The sequence below is a fragment of the Blennius ocellaris genome (genome assembly GCF_963422515.1).
Source record: "Blennius ocellaris genome assembly, chromosome: 6".
Lineage (NCBI taxonomy): Eukaryota > Metazoa > Chordata > Actinopteri > Blenniiformes > Blenniidae > Blennius > Blennius ocellaris.
The window spans coordinates 16,141,138-16,162,019 of record NC_137655.1 but is presented as its reverse complement, the minus strand read 5'-3'; the positions used below and the strand labels follow the sequence as shown (position 1 = coordinate 16,162,019).

General features: G+C 40.3%; 2 protein-coding genes across 2 annotated transcripts in view; both read right to left on the bottom strand.

Moving 5' to 3' along the window:
• Positions 1-15,122: 15,122 nt before the first annotated feature.
• On the bottom strand, positions 15,123-16,495 carry sp5a (Sp5 transcription factor a; the record flags this gene model as incomplete). Its single annotated transcript, XM_080497713.1, has 2 exons — positions 15,123-16,199; positions 16,445-16,495. 2 exons carry the CDS (start codon positions 16,493-16,495, stop codon positions 15,123-15,125), a joined length of 1,128 nt encoding a protein of 375 aa, XP_080353839.1.
• A 3,698-nt stretch (positions 16,496-20,193) lies between these two features.
• myo3b (myosin IIIB) overlaps positions 20,194-20,882 on the bottom strand; it is a 58,516-nt gene continuing 57,827 nt past the window's right edge. Inside the window, exon 34 of the mRNA XM_080497767.1 lies at positions 20,194-20,310. The gene's annotated coding sequence lies outside the window, so the exon portion shown is untranslated. The remainder of the gene's footprint in view (positions 20,311-20,882) is intronic.

Here is a 20,882-nt window from a genome sequence, read left to right as displayed (position 1 = left end):
AGTTAAATCACTGGCCTGATCAGTCTTTTTGGATTGGACGCAGACCCTTTCCCCTGCAAATATATGTATATATATAAAAAAAGAAAAATGCAGAGACAAAGCCGAAAATGCATGGGCCAAATAGGACCAATAGCTATTTAAAGCCGTCCCGATTCAACCCCTAAATGTAATTAAAATATATATGTATATTTGTACTGTACAGCAAATTCACAACATTTGATTGTCAAACATTCAATTTATCAGTGACGTCTCACCGACTTCTGCCCAGGGAGACAGAATAATCAGGCTTTTTTTTGGTTGCTTTTTTTGTTACTAGCTCACAATGAAAAGACTGTGGCTGCTCGATGCTCTCCACAGTGCCCCTGCTCGAGAGCCACAATGCTTAAGTGTGCCATTAGGGGCAATTTAATGTGGCTGAATTAACTGCCACTTCAGGGGCATTTTTCCCTGTGCAGGCAATTTATTTTGAATAGAGCACATTACACCAAAAGCAATAATAATAATAATAATAATAATAATAATAATAATAATAATAATAAAATAAAATAAATAATGATAATAATAATAATAATAATAATAATAATAATAATAATAATAATAATAATAATAATAATAGAGATGTGTCAAAAATATGTATTATTTCAGAAATATGAATGCACTTCACCTTTACCTGATAATAATAATAATATTATTATTGGTGTGTGGCTTTCTGCTGAGGTGCTCGGTGAAGTGCAGCCTCAGGCTGGTTTTTTGCGGGCTAATTGTCTCCAGTGTAACGTTCCAGAGGAAATCACCAGCGGCAGCAGTGGCGGTTGGTCCGTCGCGCAGAGATGCCGCTGGGAGGTCCGTGTGCTGAATGAACTGCTGCGGTGATTTGTGGCGAAGGAAGCCCCTTCAAATGAATGGCAGCGGATTTTTCCCCCCTCTCTCTCTCTCTTTCTCTCTCTCTCTCTCTCCCCTCTCTCTCTCTCTCTCCATCCCTCCCTCTCTCTCTCTCTCGCTCTCTCTCTCTCTCTCCTTCTCTCTCTCTCATCTCTCTCTCCCTCCCTCGATGAAAATGATTAATGGCATCGGCCACAAAGTAAATAGCACACGTGAAATAGCATTTTATCTGTGATGGACCTACTTGAGCCCGGTGGCCGTAAATTTGTCGAGTTGGGATCCGGTTCTCCGCCAGAGGATGAGGGTGCAGACGCCGCCATCACTCCCGAGACCCTGTGCCAAAGTCTTCACCTCAAAAAGCCTGGACACTTTCTTTTTTTTTTTTTCTTCCTCCAAGATCTCCCCTTAAAATCTGTCTGAGCAGTCCAGAATGAGAAGTGATGCTGAGAGGCGGTGAAACACAGAAATCCATTTTAAATCCCCTTTCTCTTTAACAGTACCAAAAAAAAAAAAAAAAGAGAAGAGGCACAACTTGGAGACTCAGACCTGTAGACAAGGACACGATTTGTCCCGCATTTTGAAATTCAAATTTTACTCACATGATTAAAAAAAAAAAACCAACAACAAAAAACACTTAATTATTTCCCAGCGCCATGTCACTCATATTGTCTTCAGGCCATTTCAACATTTTGACAAGAGCAGCATCTTGTCATGATTGATGACGGTCCACACAGATCCTTATAATAAACAGCACATCAACACCCTGCTGTTAGTGGAAATACGAGGCCACAAGCAGGAGAAGGAAAAAAAATCACGAAATTAATTAAATTGATTACATTTTGTGCTTTGGTTCTATAAACTTGAATGATTAAAAAAACAATTCAAGGTGAATGCTGCAGGTTCGACGACGTGCATGTCTCATTTTTTTTTATTTACATAAAATCCATCCCATTATAGACATTTGATTTTCTCCTGCAGGGAAGTCAAACATGTTCAACCTCACACAGCACGTCCCTTTCACATGCAGACGGTAGTTGAGTCGTGCCACCTCTACGTTTCCCTGGAAGCACCTTAACACGTTATAAAACACCTGTTAGAGCACCCCCGGATGACAATAAGAGTTTAAACATCGCAGACGAGTGGATGCACTTACCTTGGTTGTTGTGTATCCAAGTGAACAGGTGCAGTCCCAAAATAAGAAAAAAGGAAAAAAAGAAAAAGAAAGAAAGTAAGAAATAAAGCAAAGTGAATCTATGAGATTAAATCCTGGAGGAGAGACTGTGCTGCGCTCTTTGATTCACTCCAGACGAAGACAAGAGACCCGAGGCTCACAAGAGCTCCGCTAATAGATCCCACGCAAGGTCACCTTGCTTTTTTTTGTTAAACGTCTGATTTCGCTGACATCTACAGCAAAGCCCGTGTGTGATGTTTTGTCGTCGCGCGTGAATGAGTCGCGCCAAGTGCTCCGGCGCTACCTGCACCGGTGGCGCATGTCAGGAGGGGCGCAGACAAGTCTGCAGCCAGTCTGCGGCTCCTGGGGGTGGGGTGGGGGGGCTCTGAATGGCGCCGCTCCCGGCCCCAACAACTCACACTTTTTTTTTTTTTTTTTGGAAGTGTTGATTGTCTTCGGATCTATATAGCTCTGATTTTGAATCCCGGTCACGAACGTGGACTTGAAGTTTGATGGTATGAGGAAAACATCACGTGAGGAGGGACCAGGATGGAGGAGGGGAGGGAGGGGAAGGGGGGGGCATTGGTTTTGTTCTTGTGGAAAAAAACAAAGGGATTTTACAAATAGAAACACCATATTATTATTATTATTATTATTATTGTTATTATTATTATTATTATTATTATTATTATTATTATTATTATTATTATTATTATTATTACTACTACTACTACTACTACTACTACACCTCCAACCATTCATATGTTTTATTATGTCAAGATTTGGAATTCCAAGTTCGTGCTGGATGTTTACCATTAAATGTTGATCACATACCTCTCCAAACAAAACACTTTCTTGCCTCCTACTTTTCTGTGCAGACGGACTGCTGCTGGTGAAGATGTACCCTACAACATGATGACACAATGAAAAAAAAAAAAGGGGGGGGGAGGAAAACAACAGCAGGGTCCACCAGGTGGCAGTGAGAAACCAAGAATGACTCCTGGAGGAGAGCACAAAGTGGGCCACTCCAGAAATACTTGACAGATCTAATAATAAACCCGACCCATTATTGGAGGAGCACGTCACCAGGACAAAAGGAGGGGACCTGAGTGGACGCATGCAACAGAGCGGGGCCAATCACCAGCAAAGCTGGCCCTCAAGTCCTCAGGAGGTTCGTCATCCATGTTCTGCTGCCGACGGATCGTCTGCAAACTGGTTAAAGGTCAAATGTCCTGTTGTGTCACAAACTGTAGCTTTGCAAATGACAGCTGTGTTTATCAGCACTGTGCAGCTCTGTGACGTTCACGGGGTCTCACATCCAGTGTTTAACCTTCAAGTAAGTTTCAATACAAGACCAGTGTCACAAATAGAACATATGATGGATGAAGTGCTGATTAAAAAAAAAAAAAGGTTTACATTTCACTTCTTTTTGTTACATTGTGATTTCTTGTGTTGATCTGAACTTGCTGTGAAGCGTTTACCTTCTGAGTCGTGTTCCACTGCTGTTCATTCATAAACAGTTGTTTGTGCACAAATAATGTGAAGTTTTGATGCTCATAACCTTCATAACAGCCTAAATCAGGCTCCTTTTGTGGGTTTTGTGCCATTTTTTTGTATTGCCATCTTATCACCACAAGGAGTCACAAAGATCAGGAACAACACATACAGCCACACTCACAAACGTTCATGGTCTGGGTTCTTTTTTGAATAAAGATGAAATAGCATACATGCAGTTATTCAAATATCAGATTTACAGGAATAGGATCAGGCTGATTTACTCTGGTTTTGTGTAACAAACATAACAAAGGCAGTCAGGATGTCACATTGCTAGTGTATTTTCAGGGTGGATATTATTCAAGCATGTTGCTGGCTTTCAAAATGTGGTAAAAAGAGAATCTTATTTGGGACATATCACCATGTTTAAAAAAAATAAATCAGAATGCATCTTTGAAAATAGCGTGATGCTATGATGCTGCACATATTTGTCCTTAAAACATTGAGCTTGTTCAAGTTTTGTGCAAATATGTTGTCATAAGCGTAAACTCTTTTTTCTATTAAAGCAAATGGAGACATTTGGAATTGTGCAAAAAAATTGTATCTATGGATTGTTATGCAATTATTCTACCAGTTCAGCCCACTTAAGATCGGTTTTATGTTTACCCTGGACTAAAATCCATTTGACACCCCCGCAGCCTGTCTCTCAGAGGTAAATGAAAGGCTAAAGACAAAAGGGGTTTTAAAACCACAAGGAAAGGTTTGATTTACACCAGATTCTCTATTGACTCTGTCCACAAGAGGGGGCTTGATCCAAATGTAGAAGTAGTGAGAGATTTTTTTTTTGGAGGGGGGGGGGACCACGCACCTGACTTAAGTTAAACAAACGCTACCTGGTCCAGTTGTTAGTGGAGATGCAGTCGTCAGTGATCTTTGACTTTCACGTGGCGTCTCAGAGGCGCCTCCTCCAACAACAAGACCCTCAAAAATGACTGTTGGTACTTTTTTACCATGCATTGTCTCACAGTGGCAGCAAAGGTTGATAATTACTCATGATACCAACTGAACATTTTACCATCAACACAGCACTTGTTTAAAAAAAAAAGTTAGATCTAAAAAAAAAAAAAAAAAAAAAAAAAATCAGTTTCGCACCTCAAACTTTGGCAAACCGACCCCCGCTGGGAGACGAGCAGGCTGACTTTCCTCTCTTAACCTGGAGCTCAGCGCTGAGGATTAAGGAGCACTGTGTGAAAATCCCTGTTTGATCTCTTTTAAGCAGGTGAAACAATGATACCATCAACAGCAACCATCTGCCTCTCAGGGCCGTGGAAACACAGGTCATGACTCTAAAATACCCCCCCCCCCCCCCCCCCACACACACACACACACACACACACACACACACACACACTCCCCACTCCCTCTCTAATACCAAAGGAAAGTCCATGAAATGTCCGTATTGTTGTTCTCATTCTCGACATTGCAGTTTTGGGCTGGTATGATAATTAAGAACCTAAAAGATGGTTCTTGAATTATTTGGAAGATTATGAATTTTTTAGCACACTGACAACACATGAGCCATGGGTTTGTTAACTCTAGACTAGCTGTTCTAATTCTGTACTCTCAGGGTGTTCAGATAATTCTTCAAAAGTCATAAAATAGTTCAAAATGCTGCAGAGAGACAGCATCTAGCAGAAGGGATCACATCTTTTCATATTGGTTTCTTTGATTTGGCCAGATTTAAACTCTAAATAGAACATATAAAAAAGACTCTTATAACATATAAAGCTATCGGGCTTCATATTATCCCACGAGGACAATTCATTTTTAGAGCGCTGCTTATCGGAGGTCCAGAGAGAGTTTCTAAAACTTAAATGCTCTGCTGTCAGGTTATTCTTGTGGAACCAGCTCTGAATTTTAATAACGGTCGCTAACACATGCTGTACTTTTAGGACCTGGCGTAAAACTTTACTGTTTGATCGAGCTTGTAGTTCCAGGGGCCTCGTGTCAGCCGAGATCTTTTCCTCGGAAAGATTGCTAACCCTGACCGTGGCAGCCATCCATGTTGGTATGTGAATGTGTGTGCAAATGAGTGAATGAATATGTGAATGGATAAGTGATCAGCTATCCAAATCATTGAGTTCTGGGGTCCGTTTCACGAAGCAGGTTTAAGGATTACCCCAGGTTATTGAACACCGAGTTGAGGGAAGTGCGGGATTTTCCGTTTCACAAAGGGAGGTAACTCAAACCGGAGGAAGCGGGGTAACTCAAGCCTGTTTCACGAAGCGGTGTAACGTCAACTCCCGGTCAGTTACCGGGGCAACAGACGCTCTAAAACTAACCTGGTCGGGAGCAGGTTTTTGTCAGTGAACACGGAGTTTTGCTCTGGCTCCGCCCCCTTTCAGACGGACACGGGATTTCATTTCCTCATTCAGCGGGGGAGTTTTGGCGAAACAGTTCTGCAGTGCCTTATTCCCGAGGCAAATTAGACGTCAACTTTATTCCCTCAATATGGAATGTGCTTTTGATAATGATCCGATTGATGAAGGCGCAGCATTACTTCGCCGACAATTTAATATTCGCAGATAATATTCGCATCATCAGACCATAGATGTACTGGCATTTGCAGACACCTTCCTTTTTGAGCGGTACCGTTTTACTGCCGAGACCATTATGTACATCCACAGTTTAATCACTCTGTACATTAGCAACATCACCAGCTGAGCCTCGCCCTGACGTCATAGCAGATATTGTGTGTTGTGCTGCGTTTCCTCGTAAATGGCAGAGCTGTCAGAGACACCATATGCCATCATCACTTCGGGGTCTGATCACCACCACCACCACCAAATAAAGACATGATGCACAATTCATTTGGTCTTTTTTATTTCCTACAAATACAAGCGCTAGTTTAGTTAATGTAGTTAGTAGTTAGCATAATTCACCTGGGACTGTACACCCACCCTTAACTTGTGCTCCAGTTTTTTCCATCTTCTGGAGCAGGTGGAGTCTATAGATCTGTTTTACAGATAACTGGGAAGACATAAGGAGGACATTCAATTATTACAGTTGGACATGAATTCCACAGAATGAACCTCTGGTGTTTACTGAACATCTGTCTCACTGTCAGTCCCTGCAGTGGATGTTGAGGGACCCTCCTGCTGCTGCCCAGCCATGCCCTGTTAAAAAGGATGATAATGTGTCAATACTTCAGTGTAGACAAAATATCACTCTTTATTCCACCACAATGTTTCAGAAATGTAAACGGGATGAGAACTATCATACCTCTACAGGCCTTTGTGGATCCTCCTCTGTAAAGGCAGCAGACAGGGTTTCCTGTACTCTTCATCCTAGATGAATATGTTTCAGTATATTTAAACTACCATTTTGCAAGATCTTTGGAGTGTTGCCTACTTACAATGTCTGTTGTGGCATGAGGGGGTCCAGCAGGCAGAGAGCACCATCACAATCTGTTGGGTGACAAAAAAAAAGACATGATGGGGAAATAAAGATGAACAAAAGGAGGCTTAAAGAGATATATAGGCCTCGGCATATTATATATTATGAAGGAAGTGGTATCTTGAGGGGTGAGCTCTGAAGAGGAGCTCCTCCAGGGATTCCCTCAGCCACTGGCCTCCCAACATTCTGGCTTAGGGCTCCTCCGCCTCTGTTAAAGGTGGAGGTGCTGGGCCACCACCCGTTTTACAGGCATCTGCCTTCTTTCTGTTGGCTGAGTAAAGGCTGTCTTAGTTTAGCCTTAATTATTTGACAGCACATGATATGGGTGAGAAGACATTTATGTGTTTGAAAACAGCATTATGTTGGGAATAAAACACCTGCACAGTCAAATGGCCACTTGATATTTACTGTACAATGTCACACATGATCGAAATTACGTTAAGAAATGTATTGATTAACAATTAAATTGGCGCTTCTCCCCCGCGGAATTGCACCCAAAAGAAATAAATTAATAAGCTACCATCAAGCAGTATTCCCTTGCAATAATGTTGCGATGACAAAGACGTTTGAACTTACGCATTCACTTGAGCAGCAATCTCCTTCCACGCCGCCTCCCTCTCTTTAGCAGCCGCTGCACTGTTGCATTTTTTTTTTTTTTATATGTTCATATTCGCCATATGATCGGATCAATACGTCCTGCTCCACTGGCGTCAAAAACTCCGCCCTCCGCGTCTCAGTTGTCATGGTGACTCGTTGAATCGGGGCTCCATTGATGCGGTCTTTTTAGAGTCGTGGTGCACGCGCTTGACTCCAGGTGAAACTACTCCGAGTTCATCAAACTGATCAAAATCCGGCGTCGTGAAACCGAAAACTCCGCGTTTTCTGTCTCAGTGTAACTCAATTCAGAGCTCGGTGTTAAGCCCATGGCTTCTTAAACCTGCTTCGTGAAACGGACCCCAGGTGTCCCAATAAGATGCTACTTGTGTGCTGCCGTGAAATTTCCTAGCAGCTGAATAGTCCCACGATCAAGCGTTGGTGGTGCTACAACAGAGGCGGAAGAGGTCGGGACCCACAGCAACTCAGCCACGAAGACCTCCAACCTTCACGTGTCTTCAGATCAGCTCCAGAACAAGAGTTTCATGGAGGGTTTACATGGCCGAGCATCTGCAGCCACACTTCAGAGGCAGTGTAAAGCGCCACTGGAACCTAAAACGGTGGAGACGTGTTCTCTGGAGTGACGGATCGCAGTCACGAATTAGAGTTTAACATACAAAATCGTATTATTTTTAAACTGCAGTACACCTGCAGAACCTTCACTGCAAGACTGGTAGAGATCAGAGGCGGACGTTATCACTGGCGACAAAATCTCATTTATTCTGTTCTTTCCAGCAATGACCTCCTTTGCCAAGTCAGCAGGAAAAAAATCGCAGCGGGTCGGGAGGCTGTTAAGCGGCTTCCAACATATTCGTGATAGAGCATTCATGGATGGCTTCACTACGATCGTGGAAAAATCAGTACCTGAAGGAAAATGGATCCCGAATGACTTGGTTGAGTCGGTAGGGTGAGATTTATACCGTGAAAGATGAAAGACCATCAACCCCAAAATTCGTAGAGAATCCAGTCAAGAGCTTTGGAGGACTGCTTACTGGGTCGACATCAATGACAAGCCGAGACGATTAACCAAACAGACGCCTCTATTACTTTACTGGACAAGTGCGGATTACCTGCTTTAGTACAAGCATGACCTCGTATAAAGTACTGGTGCAGTTCCATGGGTGGTAAGAGAATAAATATATCAATTATTCATCGAAACAATATTGTTATAGTCAAGTAGACGTTTCCTGCAAGACGTGCTGCAGTTGTTCCACCTTAAACATACATAACTTTACTCTGCATAAGACAATTTTTTACTAATTTGAATATAAAGAGTTTGATTTATTAACACTTTTGTAATAGCACTCACATTATTATTTAAATGCATGTTTATTCATTGCTCTGCATTATTCTGTTGAGATGATAAATCCAAGGTCAGTCTTGTGCTGGACAGACATATCTTCTTGTATCGACAGATGAATGATCAAATGGTGAGGAACCAGTTGAACTCACTCAGATTCCCGAAGCAGCTGATAAGATACATATACGTATCATTTATTGAGGAATTTGAGGAAAATATGGATTATTTTCTTTAAACACCCTTTTGTTGAAGGAATAAATAAAAAAACTGAAAAAAGATAAGGTTTGAATTGAAACGAGGTCAAGGACAGAGAGAAAGCAAGCATGTAAATGTGACTGTTCAAGAGATTAAAAAAAAACAACAATTTGCCTATAGGGTGAATCTCTATGTGGCCACACTGTGTAGGATTAATCGGTTAGGCGCTGATATGTAAATGCTCATCTGTATCCAAACGTATTTATTTTAGTCAATAAAGAAGCAGCTTAATAAAAAAATCAGTTATGAAGAAAAAGACATTCCAGTCACTGCGCAATGATGTAAGACACTGAGCTCAGTGTGAGACTGACTCTGTTTGACCCCTCACACATAAATCTCCATCCAAGAGTTTCCATTTGAATCAGAATAACCATGAAATTTCCTCTTTATCGCAACACTTTTATATGTCTAGATTTAACAAGTCAAAGTTAGAATCCAATTTACCAATTTGTCATGGTTTAAATACTCAGTACCATTTTTCCTTAAGAGCTAATTAACATGGCTAAAAGTACAATCCTTTAATTTTCTCATAAAAATGGAAATGACTCAAAATAAGGAGCTACAATGGTCAAAGAATGACACAGAAATCTGAAAATCTCCATGAAACCGTAAAAGCACGACACCTGTCTGAGGGTGAGACTACACAAATCATATTTATTTGTGGTTGCTGGTATTCTTTGTGAATGTATGAGGACCGTGTAACGACTTGAACCGAGGAGGTAATTATGTCATTCAGTCTGAGGATGTGGTCTAAACAATCACATTCATCTTCTCACAGCTAAAGAAACTTAAAACTCGATCCTGAATGCACAGAGAAGTTGAGTTTCAATGCAACAGGATGCATTAAAATGACATTTCAAATTGTAGCTGCATGTTTCGCCTTTTCTTATTATGAGCAGTATGTAATGTAAATCCCAGTGGAGATTTTATTCATATGGCTCTGATGGTGATTTTGTTAGTTTTTTTTCAGTTCAACTTTTGTTGATTTCAGAAGTTATAAGCAGAAATGTATTTCATTTCACATACAGAAAAGCAAAAATATACTTAAAACTGAACAAAAATACTATAAATGGACAATCAATATCTTAGAAAAAAAGTACCGTTACCATAAGATTTGTTTGTTGGAACAAACGGTTTTTGGATCATACCCAGGCCTGTTCCAGATTTCACCTCCTCTGATGTCTTGTTACTGTGTCCTCCTCTGTGTTCATTCATGTCCTCTGATTATCCCTGATTGTTGTCTGCTGTGCCTCATTGTCTTCTTTGTCTAACCCTAACCCTAACACTTTGACACAGTGGCGTGTACAACATGCAATCTCTTGAAATGTGTCTTGGTTAAGTGAATATTTGTAAGTATTCAAAATCAATAACCATCTTACGCACACTTCCACTGTTATGTAAGAGGAAAGCTCAACCCTCCCAATCTCCATGGTTATGCATGTAAACATGCTGCTTGTTTGGTCTCAACAATCTATCTTGGTCCTTTGAATTGTTAGAAATTGGTTTTAGAAGTGGGACAACATGTTGCTGATGAGGTTTGGGTTGGGTAAATCAAAAAGCATCTCGGTTCAGGATTCGCATAATCAGCTCATCGCCTCTTGGTCTGAGGTGATATCTGATTTGAGATGTGTTGCCCCTGTGATATTAGTAAATATATTCTTCTTCTTCTTCTTTTTTTAAAAGGCATTTAAAGTGGAAAACTAAATGAATGATTAGTTAATTCGTTCAAATCAATTAATAAAAAAAAAAAATGACAGCCCACATACAGTATTTACCAAATACGATTGGCTGCAATAAACAAACAAACAAACAAACAAACAAACAAATAAATAAATCAGACACTTTATTTGAACCCTCCAACTACAGCATACTTGCTATAATTCGGAATGTGAATCAAACTTCTTCGTTATAAGCTGAACTTTAGTGGTGGGAGTTTTGTTGTTGTTGTTGTTGTTGTTGTTGTTATATTCCTTCCATTAGACTCACATACATATCTGGCAAAATGTGAGTGCTGAAGCTGCAGTCACATCACCACTGCCCCACATGGTTCAGTCATTTCTCACCACACGCTGGAATAAATTCAACCAATCGTTACGTCATCTGAAGCAGATCTAACTATCTGTCCATGTGTTATATTAACACTGAAACGTCTCAAAGTGCTGGTGTGGACGACACATGTTGTTTTCAAAGAGATATTTTACAACGTGTTTTTTTTATGACATTCAGTAAATCTCATGAGTGTGTCTAATAAAACTAAAGGTTTTTTTTTACACAAAGTCCTTTTAATAATTTCTTGGGCATTGAACTGATTAGCTGTATCTTAATTTGCTGTTCTCATGAAGATTAAAGTTTCAGGATAAACTATATACATACATACTTACTTACTTAATATATAATTACTGTACTGTACTTACATTTATATAATTCGGATCCGAGCACTGACAGTGCATATTGAAACATATTGCTTAAATGTTATCAAGAACTTTACTCACACAATAACATAAAACCGTAACATAATCATTTATCATTATGAATTTAAAAAAAATGGGCTTTAGATTTAAATTTCAAACAGTGATATGCTGTATGTTATGTGTGTTGTTGTTGTTGTTTTTAAAACTAGAAATGGCAAAAGAATATTCTGAGTCAAGAATGAAAGGATACTTTTGTTTGGGAGTTAATAGAACACTAGTAGTGTCAAAAATAACCTTAACGTTATTTCTCATTTTGGGTTATATCCATTGGAATCATGTATTGAGTGTTTATTTATTTAAAATAACTCTGTACAGGTAGTTGCAGAGACAAATACTGGACATGAGTGTTTAATCTATGATTTTTTCCCCCCTTCGCTGATAATACTAACGATGCTTCCCATTCAGTCTCAGTGAAGGTTTCAAAAAGTGGAATCACATTTGGACTGACGGTTCGAAGAACAATTTTTTCTTTTTTTTTTGATAAAGTTCTTAAATTTTTCATTCTGTTTTGAAAAATAAACCAAAGCCGCAACATATTACGTGCTCGCTGCGGACAGTTTAGCATTATGGCCTCCAACAGAGTTAAAGAATAGTCAGTCTATCTTTGACAATGAAGCCAAATCGCAGCCGTTCTGAGGAGACGGTCTGGGTGCATTCAACACATCCATCCATAGGCTCCCTTCTATAATAGGATCAAAAAAAAATTGGGATAAAGACTTTACAGTTCAACTGGTCATATTTCATCCTATACCCGAGATTTTTTTTCTTCTTCCTCTCTTTCATTCAGTCTTTCTGAATAACACATAATGTGATATGTTATTATCATGCAGATTTTTTAAGGACGATGATATAACTGACTGTTTGCACTGAACGTGGACATGTTAGTGTAAGATAAAGCAGCACGGCTTCATCCAAACACTACCTTTCAGTCAGGAAAGGGTCTCCTTTTAGAAGCAGTCTGCAATTAATGCGTTTACAAACTCAAATATAACTTAAGAGTTCAGGTTAGCGATGAGTGGGATGCTGCTTTTGTTATTTCAATCTATCAAAAATGATTCTGAGATTCAGCTACAACTATTAGAAACACCCAAAACTTAACCATGGATTCTTCATGTGAATGATGACTAGCCGATACCTTTTGCAGGTATTGAACTTGAGCCTATTTAGATCATATTTAAAAAGATACAATAAAATAAACATTGGTTGAAGTGGGCTTTTTAAAAAACAAAACAAAACAAAAAAACAGAAACAATGCCTTAACAGAAACCTGAACAAACTCCCTGAGATGAAGGCTCAGCTCAGTAAAGTCGATTCACTTATCAACAGAGGAAGCTTCACACAGATGGACAAAAACATATTTGTATCTGAAGCTTGGACCTTCACTGGAATGAGATACATTCCTGAGAATAAAAGTTCTGCTCTGATGAGTCTTCTTGCAAAAGGGGGCGCTGTTGAGGCAGGAAACCACAGCCCCAAATCCATGTGAAGAGCGGCCCTCAAAATTTCGTATTGACATTTCCAGAGATCCCATTGAAGGCAGCAGGCAGAAACAACAGTAATGCTGCTCTCTCTGCACACTGGACTGCTAAATTGGATGTTTTGATGATGATATGACTGACCAGATCTGTTGGACTCTGAGGAGTTCATCAACTCTTCTTTGAAGTCCATTGGAGTGAAGAGCCTCAAGGTTAAAATATTAAGAACTCCTTTCTCAGAAAGTCGACGCTTTAAAGATGTAATCACTATGAGGAAGTGAGGCTGAAGGAAATTAATGTGATTTTCTTTTTTTTTTTTTTCAAACAAGTGATCAGCAAGTAGTTAATCACAGGAATACAGTGTCATTCAATTGCTTTTGAGCAAGGCACCACTCTGATGCTGCAGTTGAAAAGGTGTTAGTAAATCAAAAATGCTCAATAATAAGGATATATGTTTTTGCAAGTGTTTGCAAGATGAGGGGGGCAGACATCTTTAGGGTTCATTTGATTTTAGAAAAAAACCAAGATGAAAATGGGTCATCATCTGAAATTCTGAGTCTCGCAAGTTACAAATTTAAAACACGAAACCTGCTGCTCTTCCTGCGTGTCACCTGTTGTGATGAGTTGAAAAACCAGTAAAAGATAATGATAGTTTTCCTCTAATCCTGCACAGTAAAGAAAACAAATAAACTACTAGGGTGCAATTTACACATTAAAGCATCCTTAAAGCTGATTGTGCTGAAGAAAACAAAACAAAAATAAGTGAAATATAAATATATAGTTAATGTAAAATTTAGTTATATTCATCCTGGGTTTCTATTGTGGGGGGCATTTCAATTTATCAAATAGTTGATATTTTTTAAACTGCCTTAAAAAAATAGCATGTAGAGTTTTATTTAAGCATATTTGAATATGAATGCTCCTGTTAAGCGATCATGTTTGTATATTGAGGAAAGAAACTTCTTTCTTTCAGGTAATTGTTTTCACACATTGGCCAAATTTCTGCACTTTTTTTTGTCAGTTTTCACAGTGACAAGTATCTTTATATTGCATTTGCACTTCTATATCTTCTCAATAAACAATATTTCCTTTCAAAGTTCAACAAATAGATGCAACAAAATGAGATTTTATGGAAAAGCTTTAACACAAAACAATACATTTTGTCTTTTTGTGACTGTATTGCTCTTCCATGACCCTTAAGATACAACCAGAAATCAAATGTCTTCAGATGTTTAACTGCAAAGAACAAAATACAGTCAATGAGCTGATCGTCAGAGAAATGTAAAATGTCTGATTGGATTTTACTGGAGTGAAACTTTGACAACAGTAACTCTGCAACAGTTCACAAAGCACATAAGCACATTATTCCAGGTGATACTAAATGAACCACTTTATACATACAAAGCAAAGCCTAGCTGCCTCATCACACTCATATAACTGAGGGATATCAAATGAATTTATTCTGAGATGAGGAAAATGTTTTATTCTCACACAGTATTTGGGTCATGTCAACAATAGCAGATCTTCTCAAGAGCATGCTTAAAAACACCCCATATGGAGCAAAAAACAGACACTTTCATTCAACAAAAGCTATTAAATATAATTTACAGGGGAGTGAAATCTTCCACCGAAGACAATGATCCAAACACAAGTTGAAAACTTGTCTTAGTTGATATGATATAGACAGTGGATTCAAACTTATGAGCTTATAACTTCTCCATGGTCCCAAATAAACTTATGAAACTTTTTTTTTTAAATATATTTATATATATGTACAGAAATGTGCTACACAGACCAGCAATGTTAGAAATGATTATCAGAATGTAAGAAATCAACTAAAAAAAAAAAAAAAAAAAAAAAAGCCCATGAGGCAGCTCACTGTGTTTGTTAAACTAATGTAGGACTGACTGTATTGCACTATTTGAAAGTCTACTGATCCCTTGGCTATACCGAAACGGGCTGTGTTACAACATACTCCTCGTGTCCTCTCTTTTGACGTGGTCGAGTGTCTTGTCGTGGCACTTGCTCTTTTTGTTCTGGTGAGTTTTGACGTGTTTGGCCAAGTGGTCACTCCTCATGAACCTCTTGCAGCAGTCCGGGCAAACAAAGCGCTTCTCCCCGGTGTGAGTCCTCAGGTGTCTCTGCAGCTCGTCCGACCGGGTGAAACTCTTGCCACAGAACAGCCAGTTGCACACGAACGGCCGCTCCCCGGAGTGCCACCGCAGGTGCGCCTTGAGGTGAGACGTCTTCCCGTAAACTTTCCCGCAGCCCGGTATGTGACAGATGTGCTGCTTCTTCTTGCCCGGCTCGTCGCTGGACGTCGACGACTGACAGTTGGGACACCGGCACCTCCGGCACCGGCGCGCCGTCGCGAGCGGGGACTTGGTGTGCAGCAGGGCGGCGATCTGCGTCTGGTACTGCGCGAAGTCCGTGTGTCCCAGCACCAAGCCCCGCTGCAGCTGGAAGCGGTGGGCGCCGAGCGTCGACGAGTGGCCGACGTGGCTCCCTTGCTGGAGGCTCCACCACGGGATCTCCTCCCCGGGGTTGGGGGACAGCTGCCTCTGCTGCTGGTGCACGAGGCCGGACGGTCCCGCCACGAAGCTCGGCATGGCGGGCGGGATTGGGGTCGGCGCCGCGTAGCTGACGGCCGGGACGTAGGTGGGGGGGCAGGTGGACTGCAGGGACTGCATGGAGCAAGGTAACATCTTCACCGGGGAGAAGTCATAGGGGTACGAGGGGTCCGCCGGGGGGGTGAGGGGCAGTTCGTGGTGCGAGCTGAACGAGCTCTGGATGTGCGCTGACAGCTGCGGCTTGGAGGATAGTCCGAACGTGGAGTTGCCGGCCAGGCTGCTCTGGGGGTTCCCCTCATTAGTCCACGGGTGGAAGAGACGCGAGGGGGAGCCCAGAGTGGGGTCGTAGGGGACCTGGAGGAAATCTGACGGGTTCGATCCGTGGTGATGTCCGATCCGGTTGCACGTGGCGGCCAGCAGCGCCAGCGGGGAGTGCTTACAGTTCTCCGGGGAAGAGTTGGGAGTGCGGTCCTGGAGAACCGAGACACACGTTTAACGTCAAGCTGTTTCAATGTGTGCAAAAGTTTGAATTAAAATCCCCCCTCACTGCAAATAAGCGTTTTACTTTGTAGCGTGACTTTAAATGCCCCCCCCAAAAATAACAGCAAAAATAAATAAAAACTATTACAGACTTTTATCTATTAAATATAAGGTTTAGTTCAAAAGTAAACAAGGTGAACAAGTTATGAAAAGTGGAGAGAAACTTGTGCACAAACCTGCAGAAAAGCCTGTAGTGTTTCATTCCGCAGAACAGCCACTGCTGCCATGGTAAAAAAAAAAAAAAAAAACAACAAAAAAAACCTCCTCCTCCTTTCAACGGGAAACAAATAAAAAGCAAGAAAAACGCTAATTTCAGATGAATATGAGCATTCGCAATAAAAATGTGCGGTGGAGCAGGTCTTCAGTCTGCCGTGCTTCCTCTCTCCGATATATCCTTGGTCTATCTGAAGAGTGAGGGATCACTTCTTAGAATTTGATAAGGACTTTGGTGGGCCGCCAGCCAGTCAGAAATAAGATTTATTACTTTGAAGTTTGCCGCTGCCCAATCATCAAAGAATAGCGGCTCTTTGAGAGGGGAAAGCAAATCCTTTGAATCCACAAAGCTCCTATGGTGTGTTTGTTGGTCTGGATAAAGAAGCTGATTATTAGGGGGGTTGGGAAGGGAGGAGATAAAGGCGGGACAATTAATGAAGTAATCACTATGTGGGAAATGTATATACACAAATAATTGGATTTTCTTGATCAAAGACCCCCATGCCGCCTGGAGACCCTGGTATTGGATGCTGTAGTCATCTGATCCTCTTTTTGTAATTAAGGATTTGTAGCAGAACCCTATGTGACAATGTGACATTGTTATCTCTGGAGATCTCCAAGAGCTGTGCCTGCCTGTTTGATGGAGGAAAGGGACCAAATCGAGTGACTCAACACAAAGTTCTCATCTCTGAAGAATCAGCGTCTCTTTTACATTTCTAATTTGAATTAAATTTTTTGTCTTTGTTGTGCCTTTGAACTACAACGCAGCATTAAACACTTAATTATGGCCCCTCTGAATTATTTAAACATGTATTTCTCCTTCGCTCTTCTGCTTTATCAGAAACAGTCACTCATAGATTTTACCCTTTGCTGAGCATCAACTTTGACACGATGATAAAGTAAGAGCCTGGAGAAAGTCTCAGCAGGTAAATCAAATTAATCTCGTTCAATATGTCACATAAGGACAAATGTCTATTTTAAATCACATGACAGCATTTGAGATGATGTCTCAATTCTGCTTCCTGAAGTTTCCCCAAACCAGCAACATACAGGTGACCCTACCTGCACTGCAGCTCCCACCTGTAACACAATGTGTCATGTACACATGAACATAAAAAACACTAGCATGTATTGTAACACTCCTAACTTTTTTTTCTCTCTCTCTCAGTGCATTTAATCAAGGCAGAAGTGTACAATTTTCATAAGATAACATCCTAAACTTTTGTGGCAGAACTGAAGAAATGGAAATTGTAGTTCAACTCTCTGATCTTTATCTGGCTTCCCCACAGAAACAATCACTGTCCTCACAACTAGTTTGGAGCGGCAGATTTTGAATTAGATCTGTTCCTTTGAAGGGATTAATGTTCCCAGTTCTCTCCCACGGCTTTACACACAGTCATGAGGGAAAGGGGGAGTCCTGCTGGGCTGCACTGGAGCCATGTTAAACTACAACACTGGCTTCAGGAGTGGTGCAGTCACACTGTTGACTGATAACAAAAAACTAGTGGAGATTAACCTTGTTTACATCCAGTTATGGCAGCCATGCTGGCTGATTTTACATATGAAAATAAACATAAAAAGAGCCAACAGTAAAGGCAAATGCTGTGGAACCCAACTATCATCATATCAAATTAATTTATCTAATTAACAACAACATTGGAACTGCGTTGACGTTACAGTTTTGAATGGTTGGAAATCCACATTGCAAAAAATTGATAGACTATTGCATCTTTTAAGTTATTAAAACATCTGTAACCCTGTTAGGTTTTATCAGCGACTACTTATAAATGTTTTTGCGTTATAACTAATTGATTTAATTATTTCAAAAGATTTACTGTTCAGTTATCAGTAATCAAACACAAATACCTGCTTCATAAAGTGCAATCGTTATCCTCCCTCCTTTGGTACAAAACAGTATCTTTTTGATGATTCAATTATCTAATGGCTTATTAAAACACTGCTTATCTAATAGCTGAGTCTAACTATATTTCACAAACATTCACTTCTTCTCAGAAGCTTTATTGTTGCAAAGTATTTACTTTGTCTTAGATGTTTATCTTTTATTTTGTTATAATAATAGTCATAGTCATATATTCTTTGAAAAATAAAACCGGGAGATTTAGTATATGCTAATTCAGTATGTTAATAGTGTTTTTAAATTGTAAGGCAGAAATGTCATGCTGTTGGGGGAAAGATTAAAAAAAAATGTTTTCTCATTGAGTGCCCTAACCTTTTTCTTTTTATTGCAAGTGTATTTCTGAAGCATCAGTAAATTGTTAATTAAGGATTTCTAAGCTGCAACAAAGATAAAGCCTTAATAGAGGTTGTCTCATTACAAAATAGTACAGACTTATTGACCCATGCTGAGTTATACTGTGAATTGTGTTTTATTGGTGTATAAGTCTTCACTTTGTTCATTGAGAAACAAAGGATCTTGCCACAAAGAGATGAAAGGAGAATCATAAAACAACCAAACGCTGTAAACCTGTTTATTACCGACGCAGATACCAACCACTTCAGACATCAGCAGTAAACATTTTCACAGTCCGCTAGGGGAAGTTTGTATTTGTGCTGTCACTTAGTCTTTAGCCCCCAGGTTTAAATGTCAGATAAATGTCAAATGTTGTAATCTGCTCTCATGTCAAAACAGACAACTGTTAATGTAACAGAGAGGGGAGCCATGCTGATGGAAAATTAAGACTCTTCTGTGATCCACCACAGCAACTATGAATTGTAGACATTAACAGAGCTGATATTAATTCTGATTTAGGGTGGATTTTCACATAAATCAGCTTTATATGTTTAGCTGCCATGCATGCCAGGCAAGTTTCAGCCATATGTGAAAACTACATGAATTTTGTGAGCCATCAGCATTAACAAATTATTGATATCTTCCTTTGAGATGCTCGGTTCAGCCCTAAATGCAGGGTCTTACATTTTAATGCATCTCAATGGGAGTCCAGCTGAGGAATAGATTTGGCTGAGCAGGACTTTGATATAGTTTGTAAGAAATTCATGACTGTGTGCTTGACACAATGTCCAGCACCAGAAGTAATTTACTGACAAGTTTTACAGGGTCACCTCAGCAGTGGTTTTGCCAAAGGAAATTTTTTCCTGCGGAATCCGATGAGAAAAATAACTAGGAAGGACCTCCGCTGCAATAGTTTTCTTGTACTATTCTCACTGGTTTGAACATGGAATCAGTCAGTACATTTCATACTGGCCTTTAAAGTGTCAAGCAGACAGTTGGTCAACAGAAATACGGATTGGAAGAGCAGACATGTATGAAGCTGCACTCCCAGAGAGGATCGAGAAGAAAGACAGTCATTAACTGTTAGATCTAAGAGGGACATTTTGAACAGGCTTTAAACATAGCTAGAAACCCCCCCCCCCACCCCCACAAAACTACTTAAGCTTGTGTGCAAACAGGTGACTGTCACTCATCTGCAGTTCAACAACATCAATGGTACATATTCTTTGTTGCATTCGGTACAATACGTTTGACAGCAGGTGTTTAAATGTCCGACTGTTGTCGGACTTCAAAGAAAACTCAAATGTATGTTCAATAAATCTGAAGTGATTGGACAATAGTGACAACGTACCATAGTAAAACATATACTTTTCATAATTTTAACAAGGTTTGCTTAGAATGTATTAATATCTTCAAACACAAATAAATTGAAATAAAAAAAATGCATTGAATTCCAAACTTAATCATTTAAACGTATTTATTTGACTCATACAAAACAACAGCTTACTAGAAATAAATATACATTTACAGTCAATGTTTTGTTGAGTTTTGGTCCAGTTCAACGGCGAAGAAGGCAACCTGCAGGACACACAGAGAGAAAACAAAAGAACAAAGTGATAAGCAGCACACTCCCAAACTTTTCATTCAGTGTTCAATTTTGAATTAATATGATTTTAGTGAATGGCTTTGTCTTTGTTGCTGTTGAAGCACAGTGGATGTGAAGAAGTGTAGCCGCACTCCGTCTTGACATTTGGAGGTAACTGACAGCGAGAACAGAGGATTTGACGGAGTTGTGGGGCGACGCCATAACACGAATCTTTTTCTTTCTTTTTTTTTAAACTTTTCTTATTCTCTGGACAGTTGGAGAGAAAACAGGTTTCCACTTCTGTCTTGTACAAGAGATATAAGAGACTTGGCGATGGGTGCGGGTGAGGGTAGTGGTGGTGGTGGTGGTGGTGGGTTGGGGTGTGATTGGGGTGCATGTGTGAGGGAGAGAGAGTTTGAGTGTGTGGGAGACGGAGTGAGAGGGTGGAGGGAAAGGGAGCGAGTGGGGGGGAGAGAGATGCTCGAGGCTACTGGGTACTTGAGCCGCTATAATGGTGTCTCGTATGAGAAAACATCTGTGAATTTCCTCAGTGATCTACAACAAA